The sequence below is a fragment of the Sebastes fasciatus genome, chromosome 4, assembly GCF_043250625.1.
Source record: "Sebastes fasciatus isolate fSebFas1 chromosome 4, fSebFas1.pri, whole genome shotgun sequence".
Lineage (NCBI taxonomy): Eukaryota > Metazoa > Chordata > Actinopteri > Perciformes > Sebastidae > Sebastes > Sebastes fasciatus.
Window position 1 is genome coordinate 20,597,282 of NC_133798.1, and position 20,189 is coordinate 20,617,470.

The 20,189-nt window shown below is 40.2% G+C and overlaps 1 protein-coding gene across 3 annotated transcripts in view; it reads right to left on the reverse strand.

The window, feature by feature from the left end:
* ano3 (anoctamin 3) overlaps positions 1-20,189 on the reverse strand; it is a 44,041-nt gene that overhangs the window by 20,604 nt on the left and 3,248 nt on the right. Inside the window, exons 2-8 of one of the 3 annotated variants that reach the window (XM_074632637.1) lie at positions 8,142-8,348; positions 4,322-4,452; positions 4,042-4,197; positions 3,850-3,950; positions 3,696-3,740; positions 1,071-1,202; positions 444-550 (exon numbers count right to left, since the gene is read on the reverse strand). In XM_074632637.1, coding sequence (XP_074488738.1) covers positions 444-550; positions 1,071-1,202; positions 3,696-3,740; positions 3,850-3,950; positions 4,042-4,197; positions 4,322-4,452; positions 8,142-8,348 — 879 coding nt within the window. Of the gene's footprint in view, positions 1-443; positions 551-1,070; positions 1,206-3,695; positions 3,741-3,849; positions 3,951-4,041; positions 4,198-4,321; positions 4,453-8,141; positions 8,349-20,189 lie in introns of all 3 variants that reach the window. The other 2 variants (XM_074632636.1, XM_074632635.1) reach the window with 2 other exon arrangements.

The following is a 20,189-nucleotide window of genomic DNA, read 5'->3' on the forward strand; positions in this document are numbered from 1 at the left end:
ATTAATCGTGATTAACAATGGACAATCATGTGATTAATTCAAATTAAATATTTGTATTGATTTACAGCCCTAGTCCATCCCAAATTTCAAGACTTTTGACCAATCAGAACAAATGTTGTGGCATTTTCCCCTATCATACTAAATATAGTCTTTGGGCACAAATGGGTTAACTATTTTGGGCTGATTCTGTAATGTTTAATACTAATGTTGCTGGTGAATAAAGCTGTACATTTAACAGGAACAAACATTAAAAAACAATTTATTTCTAGACTCCATCCCCTTCTCAGTGAATAAATTGTGCTAAATAGGTCACCATGATGGATACTTGTACATTATTACATATAAATGAGAATGGGAATCCCTCGACACTAATGTGACTCTGCTAGGAATAATGTTTAGTACGCGAGGAGCAAGAAGAGAAAGTAGCAAGCGTGGGGCCTTACCTATCTTTGATTTCCCTTCCTCATACTTGGTGCGCTGCAGCGCATGATGGACTATTCTGCTTCTGGTGGAATTGGAGAAGAAGGTCTCTCTATTGTTGATAGCGAAGCTGGAAAGTAACGGCACACTCCTTCAGTTATTCATCACGTAACGATACATCAATATCATCCAGTCACAGCCTTTTAATGAGAGGCAGTATTGATGCAAAGCTCATTAATTTGTGGTGTAAAGTTATTGTTCGTTATTTCAAAAAGAAACATCAAGGCTGACAAGCGAAAGGAAAAGTGGAAACGATTCACTGATAGATGAGATTAGATGATGCCTTTCATCAAAATGAAGGAAAAAAAAAAAGACAGGAAGGCATGGGGGGGAGAAATCTAATCATTTCATGCACATCTGCTGCCGTATTTTGATATCTTATTTATGATCAGCTATCGTTGTGAGTTCAGACTCAAAGCTATAAAATATACAAGACTGCTGGTTTCTAAATTCCACGTCGAGGGCTCAGGACATGAATGGATGTGAGGGCTGAGAGGGGAAGTGGGGATACGGAGCAGGATGAATATCAGATTACACTACTGATACAGACGCTGCCATTATGAGTTTCTGTGTGACTGTGTCCTCCTTACTGGTGCATGCGTGCTCTGCTGAAGGGGGCTGTGTAGCAGTCGGTCTCCTCCAGGTCAGGCAAGGCCTCTTTGTCCAGCTTCATGGGATTTTTGGGAAGCCAGTTTTTGATCTGCCGACATCTCAGATGAAACCTGCTGCACGGAGAAAACAGGATTAAACGGTGCAGATTAACATGAAGATTGTTTCCTTTGATGTGGTTCCTAAACTTTCTCCCTGACACAACCCTGACAGGCTCACACCACCTCACACACCCACTAAAAACAAGTTAACACATGCACACACACGATTTGCAGGCATCACGCTGCAGACTATCGTTTTTCCATTTTTAACATTGCTCGTGACTCATGAGACTGAGAGTCATCGATCCAGGGAAACAGCTTGCTAAATCCCACTCAAAAGACAATACATTTTTTTCATGTTAGTCATGGTTTAAGACCAGTTGAAGTTTAAAGGCATGCATTGATTTCCTAAATTGTAGTCTGTCTTGCTGTTCCTGCTTTCCAGACACATTTCTAATTCCCCAGGTCCCTCCATAATCAATAAAGAGAGATAAGAATAAGAGTCTGCAGCCGCGCTAGCAGCTCTGTGAGGCTTTACTTTGCGACCGTGCGGACGCATAAAACGTCAGAGGATCACCAAAGTCAGTAAGATTCATCCCATGGGCACCATGAATGTGTATACAAAACTTCATGGCAATCCATCCAATAGTTGTGGAGATATTTCAGTCTGGGCCAAAGTGGTGGACCAACATTAATATCACTAGAGCTAAAGATCAGCTGGCTGGGTAATATTTCTCCAGATTTGCTGGAGAGGTCGAATTTGTCAGGATGTGCTCTGATATGGATTTAATGAATATAAATGGGGATTTTGGGGGTGAAAACACACTGTAGCCAGAGAGCATTTTATGAATGTTGTTGTGAAGGGGACAGGTACTGTACAGAAAGTAATGATATCAACCCAGCGAGCTGTCACCACCTGCACACGGGCCATTTGTTCAGCTTTACAGGGACGTCAGTTAGTGGCAGACCATTAGTAAACACATAAAGATAATTTACTGCTCGGATAGATTTTTCTCTTTTAGAGCAACAGCTTAGAAAAAGACTGCAGGAGGAAATCCTAATGGTCCTCATTGTTCACAATGACTAAGATCACTCTTCACCCTCTGAACTTGACAGGGCTTTGTTCTCAGTTGGACAGGTGGGCGAGTGATTGTTGTCTGTGTGATCTCCGTCTGCTCTGTGTGTGTAGGTGTGTGTGTGTGTGTCCTTCAAGCACAACCATTAAATTGTACATAAGATACTGTTTGTAAAGGTGAAAGAACAATATCAATATTATCCATATTGTCAGCCAACACATTCTCACTCCCAACTCATCAAATACCGCCGCTTGGTCAGTACCCCTCGGCATCGGAGACTGACGCAAAGGGTACCCTCTTTACTTGCGTACTTTTTGGACGGACCAGGGATGGCGTGTCAGTATACGCTCGTTACGTGCATAGTGTCCTTTTAAAATAAACTTCTGTTTTCACAGGAAGTTAGGTTTCGGAACACAACCACTTGATTGACAGTGGACTAGTGACATAAATAAACAAGCCTACAACTGTTCTCCAATTATTATTCAAATCTGATTTGGATAAATCCTGATTGGTGCATGGAAATGTGTGCCATCACCTGCCCACTTCAAAGCAGCGAGTAGAGCACAAGCAAAACAATATAAAGTCCAAATAATACCCCCAAACTACCTTAAGTTTGACAGAAAATGTTGAGTTCATGTAGGATGCGCATAACTCATAGCAAGAGCTTAAAGTTACTACGAGGAACTTTCATTTTGGGTTGATTTTGGCGGTCCCTGTGGACAAAAGCGGTAGTGAAGGACTTTCTGTTGAACCCGCATGATTTTGTCTGATTTCGCCGGAATTGGACCCGGTGGCACCGATGACGAGCATTAAGAATAACTATATAGAAAAAGTCAATCTTCTCGCTGATGGTCTTGTTTGCGCCTCAGTATTAAAATGAGACTGTTTCATAACCAGTTAAAAGTTCCTCGTGACGACCCGCGAGTGTGTCTCTCTAAAAATAGTATGCTAATCAGCCTGCGCAGCTCCATTTATTATTTGACTGAAAGTATTTTATAGAAAAAAGCACCGCCAATCTTACAGTGTGCCTGATGTGCAGGATGCTGTGCTTTTTGAAGAGTTTAATTAATCACATTATTATAAACAGACATAGCAGTCAACTGCACTTAATCACTGATTTTTAAACGACTTTCCAGTTATTGCTACTTGCTGCTATCAGTGCTGCACACAGGGAGGTGACTTTCTAATTTAAAAATCTAATCCCAGACTCTATACGTAGCGTTTATTTACTCACAGTCTGTGTAACTGGTTGATTAATTCTGGACTAATTAATACTCACTCAGTGTTTGGGTTAAAAAGATCAATGATGCGCTAACTTTCTCTGTTTGAGTTCCTTACTGATAACTTTAGTATTAAAACACCATCCACAGCTCGCTTTAAAGCCTCGCAGCTGAGCTGCTCACAAATTTCATTAGAGGCACTGAAGCATCCAGCTTCCTGCTCCCCGAGAGCAACGGAGAAATAAATCCTATACCTTAAATCTACTTACCTGCTCAAGGTTTTGCTCTTCCAGTCCGTAAAATAACATTTTTTCCTGAAAGAATAAAAAAAGACAAGTTAGAGAGACTGGATGAAGTTGCCAGCCACTGAAATAAAACTGACCTTCACACCTTCCAGAGTCTTTTTATTCTAACTACGGTTACCTGAAAGGCATTCGGATGTTCATCTGATCTGCGTATTTGCAGAGCGAATCCCAAGGAGCGTGGATTTTCACAAACATGATGTCGTTGTTCGTCAACGAGGGCTTTCAGATGAAAAAGAAACAGGAGTTTGACAACTGAGTTGAGAAATCAATCAAGGAAATAAAAGTCTTCTAAAACCAATCATTTGTTTACCTCCTTCTCCAGCATTAGACCCTCAGCTCGTAGATTCTTCTCAAAGGTGCACCTCTTTTCCACCTGTGGACTGGACTTCTTGTAAACCAGGATGTAGTCAATACGCTTTTTCCCATCTCGGAAAAACAACCCAGAGGAACGAGCTGGACTCTTTCCCTGTAGCGACAATGTTTCATATATGAATTTTAGATGCAAAACACAGGACTGATGATGTTTGAAGCTTCTCAGTGACATTGTGAACATTCGTGCCAATAACTGTGGATTACTGGGAGCGTGGTACCTGAATTGAATCTGTGCGGGCCTCTAATTTAGCACGTGTGACAGGCTTTTGGAGAGGGAAGGACTCGTCTGCTCTCGTTTCAGTCGTAGTCACCTCGGACTCCTCCACGTACTGATCATTTCCATCTTCTGCTGCACACAAACACAGCACCATCAATGAGACAGTTGTTGAACTGGTAACTAACCACACAAAGCATCCCATCTGTATTGTGGTTGGTCGAGTCAATATTTTCCTTAATCCAATTGCCAACATTGAAATTAGATCTGAGCTAAATCCAAGTGATTTAAATGTGGGCGCCAGCTTGAGAGAAACACCTTGATGCAATTTAACAGATCCATGCACCGATGTTGAAAGTGTTTCATTTCTGAATCTCATCCCACTGATGTGCACAAACAAAATAATGTTGCAAACGATCCAGATTGTGCTATGAAATCCTATTCTGGAAGCTCAGTGTTTTGAAACCTCATCAGATTCCCTTTCTTTGCCGCAAACAAGAAGAAGTCTGCCTTATTGACGAGCAGAAGCTCTTTTGCAGCAGAGCATATGAAGGCTTTTCCATTGTCTAATGATATGTGGTACAGTATGTGTTGCTTTTATGAGGAGGAAAGTAGATTTAGTGGGTATAACAATCCATCTGTATAAATATCATGACACATGCACTTTAATTGCATGACATGGACACAGTTTACACCTTCTAGCTACAGGGAGATGTATCATTTCACAGCTCAATGTGTGACAGCTTGGCTCATTTCTCCAGAGTCATGTCTCAGATCAGCTCGGTGTGACTACAGTCAGAGCCTTTTTACACTGCTGTGCTGAAATCAAGTGTGAGAAATGGAAATTATTCCAACAATATCAATGACCAATTTTTTATTATTATAAATATGTGTGGGGGAAAAAGCTGCATTGGTTAATTAGCTTTTTTCTTTGCACTTCGTTTAAATCACGGATGCGTCAAGACTTAGCAGCTTCATTAAGTAACTGAAGTTAAATTAGAGTCTCTAGACAACAATGTGTTTTAGTGTGTGTTAGCTCATTATTGGGCCTTGGACAGAAAGAACTTAGTTTTAATGTAAAATCAGTAGCTGTGACCGTTTAGTTTTTTCAGCATCTTCCCTGATCCAGGCTGAAATTAAGAGAAAGCTGGTATCTTCTGTCTATTTAAAGATCACAGCTGAGCAGTGTGATTATCTTCAGAATCAATATATCGCTACAGAATAGTGAAAAGTCACCACAGCTGCTTGCTATTGCTTTCCAGTGGTGTACTTGGTGGTAGTACTTAAGTATTTTTAGGGAATATCTGTACTTTACTTGGGTTTTTATATTTCTGTTGATTTCTGCTCAACTCCAGACGGGCTGTATGTCAGATCCTGCTATTTGCGACTACAAGGGAAGGAAAAAGTGGATTTTATTCATTAAATCCTTTAAGTTGTGAGGACCTCGTTTTTCTTCAAGTGTAATGTAGCCTCCCTTTTTAAGGTGGTGTACATATTAAGAGGATTAAAGGATATTATATATCATAATATATAGACATATTAAGGATTCCCCCAAAAAGGGGAAGAATGTATCTATTACCCGCCACAAACAATCCTAAACATCAGAATGAACAACGCAAATCAATTTCATCCAGTTTGTTCAACTAATATCCAAAGTGCACAGAAGGTTTAGTCTAGAAAGTCCAGAAAGTTGTGGGGAATATTGATGGCGGTGATGTGTCTTGTTTTCAGACATCAGTGTGAATTTCCTCCACACTGAAAGCCAACACAATCCATTTATATTTGGTGATGAAAGTGTCAACTGAGCTGAGAAATGACTCAGAACTTTGGGCTACACGGGGCGCCGTGAAGAATCCAAAAACAGTCTGAGATCAAGCTGCGTTTTCACACAGCAAAGGAGCCATGCGATGTGAATCTATCGAAACGTTTCCAGTTTAAGGTGCTGCGTTACATGATTGAAAACACAGTCAAATTAGTACAATAACAGTAAAACTAAACATTTCACATTTTAGGTTAACACTCCATCAAACCCGTCTGTCAGTGTACAGACAAGTGGGAAGCTGGCTGGTCTGCCTTCACTCTCTCCTTCTGTCTGCACCGTCCTCAGACCTCAGAGAGAAAACAGACCTGTTCCTCCTCAGATGTCTATTTTCAGCACAACGACAGAGACGCTTTTCACCAAAATAGCAACACCTCACCTTGTGCTGCCTCATCTGCATGAAACTGCATCTCCCTTCTCACTTTTACACACTGCACAAAATACCAAAGGGCCGGGCAAAGGGCGTCTCAAGGTCATGAAAATACCAACATGCTGCATGCGCTACTAGAGCCCTCATTGTCAATGTCCTCTGAATATTCTTGAAGATATTAATACGACTGAATAATTTTCCCTCTCACATTTGCATTTTAAACCACTGCATATTTATTGTTTCCTTGCAACAGTTTTTTTCCCCCAGACGGTCTCACTGCCTCTGAAAGAGCACCAGACACATGTGACTTTTCTAAATCCGCTGCAGCATTATCACAATCTGCTCAATCAATATTGTGCACACGCCTTAAAGGAACAGTGTGTAGCATTTATGGGGATCTATTGGCAGAAATATAATATAATAATAATAAGTACATTTTCTTTAGTGTATAATCACCTGAAAATAAGAATCGTTGTGTTTTTGTTACTTTAGAATGAGCCGGTTGCCATGTTTCTACAGCAGCCCAGAACAGACAAACAGATAGGGACATTACGCATTTTCATGTTTTCATGTTGGCCACCGTAGTTCTCATCTACGCTTGCCACACGGGAGAAGTTTCAGTTGGTTGCAATCTGCAACCTTGCCACTAGATGTCGCCAGATCCTACACACTGGATCTTTAAATGTCACAAACATCATGAACATCTGTGTAGCGACCAACTCTGTTCCTGTTGAACATAACATTCAACACAGTCAGTGCAGAGTATGGAGAGAATGAAGAAACACACCATACAGACAAAATAAAATAAACAGTTTGCATCACTATCATAAAAAGGTCACTATATCCCTAAACCCAACCGGTCGAGGCAGATGGCCGCCTACACAGAGACTGGTTCTGGCCGAGGTTTCTACTCGCTAAAGGAGAGTTTTTCCTTGCCATTGTCACATAACAATGCATGCTTATGGGATCTCTTGTTGGGTCTCTAAATTCTAGAGTGCGGTCTGGACCTGCTCTATATGAAAAGCGTCTCGAGATAAGTTCTGTTGACGCTATATAAAAATAAATTGAACAGGTAATCTGAATAAAATCATGTGCCTCTGTGTCCTCCGGTGCTCCTAACAGCAGCTGCAAGATTTCACAGACCGGATGAAAACATTTGAGGAGAGAAATAGGCATTACAGGAACAGAATATTGATTCATATTTGATCAGCGCTGCCTCGTTTGACCGTTTGATCGGAGTTCGCAAGTGATTGACAGTTGACTCCGTTGAATGAACAGCCAATAGGAACGCTCTCTCTCTGAAATGACCTGTGATTGGCCAAAGTCTCCCGTTACGAACTAGGTTTTTTAAAGCCTGAAAACAGAGCTATGAGGAGGTGCAGGAGTCTATTTTTCTCTCAGAACACTTGAATTACAATATGCTGAAAGGTTATGATGGAATTTTTGCCCAATGATGCCAAAAACGTTCTGCCTCCCCTCACTTTAAAAGCCTCCTTGTAGGCATCTAAATAGAGTACAAAAAAGAAGTTACCAAGGTAAACTTTAAAATCGACACACATCAGTGATTCAAACTGATGCAGCCACTGAAACACTGAAGCATCTTAATGGGTTCAGGTCGACGTCAGTGAGACTGACCTGTCTGCGGGGGCAGCAGGCTACAGGAGGTGCTGATGCTCTGACTCAGACCCTCGACTTCTGGTTTGGGCTCCGGGCTCAGAGGCACAGACAGGAAAAGGTTGAGGTTGATTGGATGCGTCTGACTTTGGGCCAGGCAGGGCAGGCTGCGGCGAGACGGCTTCAGGCTCTTCTCCTTCAGGATCTCGCTGATGCTGGTGTGCATGCCTGAGGACGAGAGGGACAGAGGACGGGTGGAGGTTATTTCACTAGTCACTTTAAACATCTTCAAAATACAGAAAGAAAACATATTTATTAGGGCTGTAGCTTTTTTCTTTTAAACACCACTAATTTCTTTAACACATTAACACAATCGATCTTTCGGACGTTGTACCTGGCCCCGTTTTGAAGCTACAGTAATGACACTTGCATCATATGAAACTAGAAAGGAAGGAGTCCATTGGTACCAACCATGTCATACTAGCTTCTCATGAAGGAGGCTAAATAACGCCCCAAACTTGTGCTAAATTTTGGCGAGGAAAAACTGTCATGGCCATTTTCAAAGGGGTCCCTTGACCGCTGACATCAAGATATGTGAATGAAAATGGGTTCTATGGGTACGCACGAGTCTCCCCTTTACAGACATGCCCACTTTATGATAATCACATGCAGTTTGGGGCAAGTCATAGTCAAGTCAGCACACTGACACACTGACAGTTGTTTATGCTAAATGCAGTACCTGTGAGGGTTTCTGGACAATATTTGTCATTGTTTTGTGTTGTTAATTGATTTTCAATAATAAATATATACATACGTTTGCATAAAGCAAGTTCATTTGTCCACTCCCATGTTGTTAAGAGTATTAAATACTTGACAAATCTCCCTTTAAGGTGCATTTTGAACAGATAAAAAAGTGCGATTAGTCGCGATTAACTATGGACAATCATGTGATGAATCGCGATTAAATATTTTAAGCCACTGACAGCCCTAATTTTTATACATTTATATCATGTTGATATGTCTGCATGCTTACACTGATAAAATATATTTGAATTAGAGAGACTCGTGCATTAAGGGGTGGATTGGATTAGGCTCTGCTCTTTGGTGAAGCTCTGCTGGGACGCATACATGAACTTAAATCTTACTGAAGTCAGCAATATTAAAAACATATATTACATAAGGTGGAGACCTACAGCAGCAAATTGCATTGCCATAAAGGTATTGGCAGAGTAGTCAGGAAGAATTGTCGGGTCATTATGGCTGCACTTTGCGTCTGCATGAGTATGACTGATTAAAGAGCCACTGATAGGGAAGCACTCCACTCCCGAGTACTACTCAGTCTGTGAAAACTGTTGTATAATTCAGCTCTGTAGCTCTGAAGGGAGCCTTATAAAGTCTGAGATAATAACCCGATGATGTCTTCAGGGTTATTATCTCACAACAAATTTATAACAGAAACCGAAAGAAACTGAGGCCATGGTGTTTGAAAGAATCACCAGGCAGGGAGGGTTTCACTAAAGACCCTACTGGGTTGCAGTGTTGTAGTCAAAACCACCTAAACCGAGACCGAGTAAAGACCAAATGGTAAATGGACTTGCATTTATACAGCACCTTTCTAGTCTTCCGACCACTCAAAGTGCTTTACACTTCATGTCAGCATTCACCCATTCACACACACATTCACACACGGATGGCAGAGGCTGCCATGCAAGGTGCCAACTTTGCCCATCAGGATCGAATCTAAATACTCATTCACACACCAATGGCCTTCGGGAGCAATTTGGGGTTAGGTGTCTTGCTCAAGGACACTACGACATGTGACCGGGGGAGCCGGGGATCAGACCACCGACCTTCCGATTGGTGGATGACCTGCTCTCCTCTGAGCCACAGCCGCCCCGAGTCCAGAGTGTACCGAGACCGAGACAAGACCACGACTTTGAGAAGTTGAGACCAAATCAAGACCAAGACCAGACCAGTGCGAGACGAGTCCTACATTGCATGACACACGATAATATGTAGAACATGTAAAACATAGGCAAAGGGTTCAGGGTTCCTCGAATTAATCTGAAAGATCCACATTCCCATAAAAACAACCACAGAAAACAAATAAAGATTCCTCTTCATTCACCTCTTTTATTGTTATATATACTGTATATGTGTGTATATTAAGTGTACCATGAGAAAAGTCTTGATAAAAGGTGAATTTTATGTGTGAGAATTTTCCTTTTGCTTTCTATGAGCAATCACAGTAATGATGCTAGAAAATACATCAGACAATGCACAGGCAATTTAGTGAGTCCTTTCTGTCTGAGACAAAGACCGAGAGTAAAAATGTGGTCGATTCGGACACAAAACCGAGACCTTCAAAAAGAGTTCTTGAGACCGATGTTGAGTACAACTCTGCTGGGTTGTATTATGGGAAATTTAGGACCCAGTGTTTTTGGAGCTTGGCTCATAGTCAGGACGTCTCAGCCTCTGCTGCATTAATTTTGACCATTCCTTTTGAAGTCCGCCAACTTTCTGAAAGTTAGACACTTAATCACTGGAGTACCTCTTAAAGCAGCTGAGGCCAATTAGCTAATGCAAGTGAGACAGCACTTTGATGCTGCACTCCATTCACTAATATTTATGTATTTATACAGTAGCTACATTATATTTTACATTTTCAGTAATGCACACTTTGGCAATGAATTAAGAACGTTAGTAATCAATTTCTTTAGTTTTCTTTCTACATTTAAGTTATATTTGACTTGTTGAAGCTGCTGAAATAGGAGCATGTTTCAACATATTCTCATACAACTGTTCATATGATATCTTACGAAAAAGTTATTCCTCCTTTTTCATTTTTTTCCTACGTGTCCAGCAACACGTGTCAATTTCCACTTGTTAAATGCATACAGTCTTTTCAAAATAAACTTCCGTCTTCACAGGAAACAACTTCTTTAGGTTTAGGCAAGAAAATTACTTTGTTAGGCTTCGTCTTAGTTAGGAAAAGATCGACTTGGTTAAGTTTAGCCAACAAAACTACTTAGTTAGATTTAGGAAAAGATCGTGGTTTGTCTTAAAATAACTCCAGAAGTGGCGTTACTTAAAAGTTACGTGACAGATAAATGAACGTTGACTTCTGGGCAAAAGTCAGTGTTATTTTTACCCACTCATCCACCCCGACCTCCTCCCTACGTGGCGTTCGCTGCTCTTGATAGATAGATAGATAGATAGATAGATAGATAGATAGATAGATAGATAGATAGATAGATAGATAGATAGATAGATAGATAGATAGATAGATAGATAGATAGATGTAAGCAGGAAGGAAGAAAAAAAATAAAATGTAAGAAAAACATTTATGATATAGTGAGTAGAGAAAAGGGAGGGAGGGAGAAATCACTTCAGTCATCAACTGGTCCATCATTTTATGGGCTAGAGTGGTGATGATGTCCGTCCTTCATAGAGGAGTGCATTAAAACCATCAGTACTCCTCTTCCATCATCCCACAGCTCAATACCTCAAGACAAGCCGCATGATGGTGCACCACTAGTGCTGCAACCAATCTAACAGAGATACAGTAATAACAGTAAGCAGTTACATAGCTTTCTCATTAGCAGGTTGTTGTTTTATTAATGCCAGCAGAGGTCATTTTCAAGGTTACTTCAGCAGTAAAAAAGCAATATGATGATAGTGGGGCTGACAGATTGTTGAACGAGTAATTCAGCAATACTGTAATGATGAACTGTATAGTGAAACTCAGAGGTCAATAATGATAATGAATGTCCAGAGATTGCAGCCGGTCATTGTACCCGACCTTCACACCAGGCAGTAGCTCCGCCTCTGCAGCTCATTCATGAAATGAGGACGCTCTCTTTGAAATGGGAACGTGACTTAGTTTCACCACCAGTGAGGAATTCTCTCAGTGACCTTACTGAAACATTCAGCAGCATTGATAATTCACTCTCTGCATCCTTAGGGTCCCGCCGTGCAGAGAGCTGCGTAATAACTCACTCTCATGACATCGATCCCAGTGGGATTTCCCAGTGCTGCTGGGTGAAAAGGGAGCCAGTTAAAGACGTGAGCTCGAGGGCTCCGGGGAACCACTGATCATCACGCTGTTTATTTCCTCTGCAGATATGAAATGAATGAAAGTTGTACTTAAAGTTACATAATGAATTTTTGACAAAGTGGAAACTGTATAAATCTTGATGCTTTTACAGCTAACTAAATTCTCAGCCGATTAGACTGTTGTCAGGCTATAAAATAGGCATTATTGGTCGCTATAAGCCCCATAGACTTGGGTCAATAGGAGCCTACTACACCCACTAGTAGATTTTATCATCTATTCACATTGTAGATCACCGAAAGAAGGTATAAAAGAGCATGACAGCGACCTCTAGCGACCATAGTAATTATGACAGGAGCAGAATTGGAAGTCAGGCGCTGTAGTATAGAGGGTGAAACTCCATCATCCCTGACCTCCAATGGATGGGACACAAAACACAGGGATGTCTCAGGAGATCGGAGTTCACATCTTGTGTGAAACTAACATCGTGTAGTTGTCTTTGTGTTCATAGTTATTTTAACCCAAAACACAATGTTTTTCCCTAAACTTAACGAAGTGTTGTTTCTTTTGCCTAAACCTAAAAAAGTTGTAGTTTTATTGTCTAAACCTAAAGAAGTTGTAGTTTGGTTGCCTAAAGAAGCCTTTTTGTTTGTGTTCAAAACGTAACATTTCATTCAGTTTTACTGAACATGTTTGAACATGTTGCTTTTAAGTTTCACTTTCACTTTCACAACGTAGTAGGCGTAGTAGGCCCCTAATGACTCACATCTATGGTGCTTATCGCGACTGATAACGCCTATTTAATGGCCTGATAACAGTTGAATCGGTGCAATTCTGCTTGCAGCTGGATTTCACTCTACTCAAGAGACAGAAATAAAAGACTTTTAAATAAAAAGATTTGATTACTAACCACAAAATATTACAAGAGTAAACTTTACATTAATCCATTTGTTCATTTCATAAAGTCTGTCTTCAGGATAACAACAAAGCTTGATTTCCCAGCGCTTTAATTATTTCAACAGCGTACAAACACTCAGTTCCCCTTCGCTGCTTTTCATATTTCAATCATTAAATCCAATACTTCAAATCAATACGGAGCTTCAGGTTGTCGAGCTATTATTAAAGAGTCATATTGGACCAATAACATCTGCAATGACTTTTCAGAAACCAGAGATTTTATGGTTCGGTTTGTTTCTCTCAGCGGCAAACGCAGCGACAACATGTTTTATGACAGGCTGGTAAATCAGCGAGCTTCCAATCTAGAGGCCAGAAGCCTAAAGTGCCATAGTTTCACACAGTCTCTGTGGATTGGTCTGAAGAGTGGATGCATTCTTATTTAATAAACTTGCCCACTTTCTCTCCATTATGCTGATCAATATGTAGAGAATGGCTGCTGTGTATATCAAAAAATTTACATTTACTGGACCCTAGATGATCCCAGCAGACAGCGGCAAGGCCCAACATGTCTGAGATGATACATCAGAGCAGAGCGGGCTAATGGGCCTGTAGGGGTGATGCTCGGCGAACCCGGAGGACTCTCAAATTTTAAAAATAGACCAGCAAATTGGACTGAGTTGGTGTTGTCTGAAATTGCTTCCACGGAAATTTCAGAGCACGTGTAGATGAAGGGAAAAAAAAACTCATTGGTCAAATCTCTCAGTGGATATTATGGATATAATAATGGTTATCTGACGATCATTGGCCTGCTCCAAAGCTTCATTTTCTGATGCAGGCAGCCTCTGTGAACTCTGTCCAACAGTACATTCTGAAGACGGTACATTGTGTAAGTCTATATAAATATATAAAGGGCTCATCTAATGTGAAATCCTGTGTTTAATCTCTCTGTGCACTGCTGGTTTATCAGGAGAAAGTTAATCCTGTGTGTGTGCATGGACTGCACGTGCCAGTTGGTATGGGGAATCTGTTACTGAGTCCTGCAGAGGGACGAGGGACGCAGGAGGAATAAAAAGAATAAAAAAGAAACAGGGGAGAGGACGCTCTCTGTGACGTGACGAGGGGAAAAACACCTCAGAGTTTTCTTTGCATCATCACGACACGGGGCCTTGACAACAATCCCTGTGTGTGCTCTCCCTAACGCCCACTCCGGCTCATCTGAGGGGGAGCTGCTGGATGAGATTCAGGGAAGGTCGTGATCCGGGATTTGGATCTCTCCTGTGCAGCTTGTCCATGACGGTCTTGTGATGTGAGATTAAAAGGATTTTTTTTGTTGAGTCTATATGTGTGTGTAGATATACAATGTTACTGTATACTTGCCTACAAATGTTTCTGCTTGTGACTAACATAGAAAACGTAGATGGTTTATTAGCTCGTTACGCTCCTCTTGATTATTTCTGTCATAAAAAGTGAGCACATCCGTGGCAGTTTCACAGCTCTATTCCTATGTGTCTCCATGGCACTGACGCCAATCCACTCCGAGCCAGCTGGAGGAACAAACATTTAATTTAAAAATTGTAAAGGATTTTATGATCAATTGCAAGCTGTCGCATATCAGAGGAGGCAAAACAATGCTGTGAAAATGAGACAAAACTGTCCATAAAAAAAGAAATGTTACTTTTGCTCTCAGTCGTTTGACCACGAGTGCCACGAGAGACCCGAGCAGAAATTTTATCTGCAAGGATGTCGCACAAAGTAGCAAACAGAGAATTCAGGTCAGTGGGCTGGTTCCCATCATGCCTCTGTGTTTCCTCATGCTATAACTTCAATAATTCATCCATGTTCAGCCCGTAGCACTTTCACTGAGAAACATTCTGCATCAGGACCTTTTTTAAAGCACAACAAACATCATTATAGCCTTCCCCTTACAGAGTGCATTTCAGGGAAAAAACTAACACACACAGGCTTAGAGAAGGAGTTCCAAAACACCGCTGCGGTACGTTTATAAAAATTATCACATGGAGGCAGGACTGAGGCGAGGCCGACAGCCTCTCCTTCAGAAACCTTCTCTAAGCAATTAGAGTGTGTTTCATCCTCCGACTGGCACCATATCAAAGAACAGAGAGAGAGACTGAGCCGAGTTCACACGAGGAACTTAGAAACGATATCATTAGCAGCTACTGAATATTCAGCTCATTTCTGATGTTACATGCTGAGCACTCGAGGCACAACGATAATTCTTGCTGACCAAATATGAGTATGAAATGATGAGTGATCGCATGAAATGTCGGAAACAAAACACAAAATGTTGAAATTCAAACACTTTTGTTCACACATGTTCATCTGACAATATCTAACTTGGACTGGTAGGGGTGTAATGATACATTGATCTGGATCAATATATCAATTCAAAGATCAGTGATCCAATATCATTGAAGCAAAGTGAAAATATCAATACATATCATCATCTATGAGATACGCCTTTATTTTGAAATTCTCTCTAAATATTTATTCTTTTTATAAAAAATAAAACAACCGATTGTTTTTCATTTAAATGTCTGTAAGAGCTCAGCAATAAAATTGTCAAGTCATATTTTAGTTGATTTTAGTGAGCTAATATATTTGTCATGAAATTTAATGTATCGATTCGTGTACATAGACACGAATTTCAAAAAAAATTTGTGATGGTCAGCACAAAATCAATTCGTATGTAATCCATTGTGAACCAGGAAGTATAGAGAGCGGCGAACGCCACTTAGGGAGGAGGTCAGGGTGGATAGGTGGTACAAAAAACACGGGACTTTCACCCAGGATACTGGTGTTCGTGTCCCGTGTGAAACCAGAAATCAAAGTTGATTTATTTGTCACGTAACTTCCGTACTTAAGTTACGGCACTTCTGTTGTTATTTAAACCCAAACCACGATCTTTTCCTAAACCTGACCAAGTCGTTTTATTTTGAAAAGACTGGAGTGAAAATTGACACGTGCGTCATGTGTTGCTGGACATTTGTAGGAAAAAGCAAGAAAAATACGTTGTTGAAAGTCGTGTAACAAAAAAAGGAAAATTCCTCACCCAGTGAGCTAAATATAAATTTATATTGAAAAGCCTTTTAAAAGTAAAGGTATTTTTAACGCTACAGTCAATAACCATCACAGTATCAACAGAATAACTGCGGCACCACTAATACTGCGACTGCAGGTTTGTAGCTACAGATTTCACGGAGAACATTAAGTATAATTTGCTTTTCTTTTTAGAACAGGGAGAAATAAAGTAGCAGTACTCTCTGTAATGCCCCACAGCAAGGAGTCACGAACACATTTCATTTTGAAAGCCACAGAGCATAAAGGGAGACAGAGACTGCCCCAGGGCAAATTTCTCTACAAATAAAATGTATTCAATCAGAATAATTCACAAGCATTGCTACATACTGAATGACTTAATTTTCAAATGTTAATGTTTCAATGTTTGATGTTATAATAAAATGTGAGTTCTCCCATGTCGTTTGTGATGTGTGTCACCTGCCCTGTCCTGAAGTCCCTTCATTGGTCAGTTTTAGAATAGATTTTAAGATCCTTTTATTGGTGTTCAAATCACTCAATGGACTAGCACCTGAATACTTATCAGATGTGCTCTTGATGTTTGCTCCCTCTAGATCACTCAGGTCCTCTGACACTGGCCTTTTAGTTGTTCCCTGCGTGAGGACAAAGACCTGCGGGGAGGCGGCTTTTAGTGTTTATGGACCTCACATCTGGAATAGCCTGCCAGAAGAGCTGAGGGCATCACAATCAATAACTACCTTTAAAAGAAATCTTAAGACATATCTTTTAAGTTTAGCATTCTCTTAATTTGAATCCTTAATCCATTAAAAATACATTTATATATATCAATATTTTGATCTCCCCTCTTTTATTGTGTTATGTTCATTGTATTGTTGTTGTTTTTTTGAATTATTGATATGATGTGGTAAATGTGAAATCTGATACAGTGTAAATTATTGACTTTGCTACACAAGCTATTGTCTTAAATGCTGACATACTTTATATTGTAGCTAATGGATGCAGTGTATTGACTGGACTTGAAACTTATATGTGATCCATACATGAAGCATATCATTCCAAGAGCTGACCATGTGACTATAAAACTATTCACCCGTTTGGACATTTTCATGATTTAGGTTTACAACATGAATCACAGTGGATGTGATTATGATTTTTGGACACTGATCAACCGAAAACTAAACTTTAATATCAAAGTAAAAACAGTCTAAAACAGCTAATAATTTGCTCCGCACAGACACTGTAGTCGTTGTCTGTGGATCACGTGCAGCTGAGCCCGACAGCCTGGCCATGAACACACCTCAGAGCAGCTGGCACGGTTTCACTCCCGGTTTAAACGGGTCAGGACCTTATTATACAATCCTGGCAACAACCTCTGGGCTGCATCATTTGAGCAGATTAAACATCTTCCCTCTCTCAATCAATCTCTATATTCCCCCCCTCCTTTAACGTCACACTATCTGCTTATGTCCCCTGATTGCTTGTGATTTCTGCTACGTCACAGGATTTTCCGCAAAGCCTCTGCTGTGTCCCTGAGTACACACCTCACGAGGGAATAAACACCATCTCCAGCAAGCATAAAGGTCACAGCAGAACATTTTAGTTCCACCAGAATCAGTGTGTTTTGCATTAAACTGTACGATAACTTCAGCAGAACTTCTGCCTGTATTGTTCTTATAACCTAGCAACAAAAGAGCCGCTGACTATTAAAAGACTGTGAAAGTGTTGAAGCCGCTAACTGCATGACACTCACATGCAGAACAAAACAGCCTCTTTGTTCTGTCATTTTGTAAAATCTTTTTTAATCTGGCGGGCTACAATTTACACAGAATGGATCAACTAATATTCTATAGCAGCCTGTTTAACTCACAGATGATACTGTATGTATGTGCCCTCCCAAATCTGCCCCGAAAATTAATGTCTGTATCTACCAAACCATCTGCCTGCTTGCATAAGAGGACAGGTGGCCTGCTTAGGACTGTGCCACCAAAGGTTTACACATGAACACACACATTTAACACACATTTGCCGTATATGCACACAAGTAAAAACGTGGTGTAGTCTAACAGAGGACAGGACGCGCAGTCCTTCAGCAACCAGTGAACCAACAAACACAACACGCACACACCTTTCTTTAAAATAAAGAGATAAATCACTAAACTGTTTCCGTGAGGAATTTGAGCTTGATATGCATTGATTATTTAGAAACTATAAGTGATGTTGATTGATAGTAATGTAAATACTACTTATGATAGTGCAGTAGGGCTTGGGAAAAAAAGTCAGTACAGCATAGTATCGCGATACTTTGCGTGGCAATATTGTATCGCTACACGAACGTCAAGTATCGATCTTTTATTATATACACTACACTATTAACCTCTTAACAATCCGACGGCCCCTATTCTGTCTTTCAGAGGTTGTAGCGGGCTCAGTTTTAAAGCTAGAAGAAGATACAGGTATCAAATTAAACTAGAAAAACCTAAGGAATCGATTGGTACCAACCATGTCATGTTAGCTTGTTGGAAAGAATGCTAAATAATGCTCTTAACTTAGGCTAAATTTTGGCAAGGGAAAACTGGCATGACAAAGGGGTCCCTTGACCTCTGACCTCAAGATATGTGTTTGAAAACTCTGAGATGAGCAGAGTGAAAACTGTATCTTATTAGATGAAACAGATGTTGACAAACTGCATAATTTGCAGTTGAAAAAAGGTAATAAATCACAATGTATCTTATCGCAATACTCAGCATCGTAAAATGTTTAAAATCGCAATAAGATTGTATCGTGACTTAAAAGACTAGTGTGTAACATTTAGGGGATGTATTGGCAGAAATGGAATATAATCTTAATAAGGATATTTTATTTAGTGTATAATCACCTGAAAATAAAAGTCAATGTGTTTTCGTTACCTTAGAATGAGTCGTTTATATCTACATAGGGAGTGGGTTCTCTCTCCACAGAGTCCGCCATGTTTATACAGTAGCCCAGAGTGGACAAACCAAACTCTGTTAACTTTTCCTGCTTGGGCTGGAGTCGATAACGTTACTCGCTCCCGTCGCCGCCACTCTCTCTCTTGCTTCAGCACTCACTTTCCACGTACACACATACACACACACACACACACACACTCTATGCACTGGCTCTGCTCCAAATGACCTACGCTATTTTTACAACAACTTGCTCTAGAGAGGGTCATTTGCGTTTTCCCGTCAGCCACCGTAGCTCTCCAACACACTTAGCACACAGGAGAGGTTTCAGTTGTTTGCAATCTGCAACCTCACCGCTAGACACTGCCAGATCCTACAGACTGGACCTTTAAATATCGTGATAATATCGTATCGTGGAACCTCTGGTGATTCCCGCTCCTCCCACAGTGCAGGATAATAATATACTGTAGGGCTGCAACTAATGATTATTTTCATTATTAATCCATCTTCCAATTATTTTCTTGTCAATTAATCGTTTGGTCTATAACACACCAGAAAACAGTGAAAAATGCCCATCACAAAATCCTACAGCACAATATGACGTCATTAAATGTCTTTGTTTGGTCCAACCAACAGTCAAAATTCAATTTACTATCATGTAAAACGAAGAATCATGAAATGTTTGGCACTTTTGCTTGAAAATGACTTAAATGATTATCAAAATTGTTTACAGGATATTTTCTTTTCAATTGACTACATAATTAATCATTGTAGAGCTGCAACGATTAATCGATTAGTTGCCAACTATTACATTTATCGTCAACTATTTTGATAAATGATCGGTTTGAGTAATTTTTTAAGAAAAAAAAAAAGTCTAAATTCTGAATATCATTGAGTTGTGGACAAAACAAGACATTTGAGGACGTCATCTTAGGCTTTGGGAAACACTGATCGACATTTTTAACCATTTTCTGACATTTTATAGAACAAACAACTAATCAATTAATCGAATGGACAGTTTAATCAACAATGAAAATAATCGTTCATAGCTCTAGAATAATAAGCCTACATGTAGAAACATGAGACAAAGCTTTGCTAAAGACTTAAGTATTCAGTTGTAGAACCAGGTTATATTTA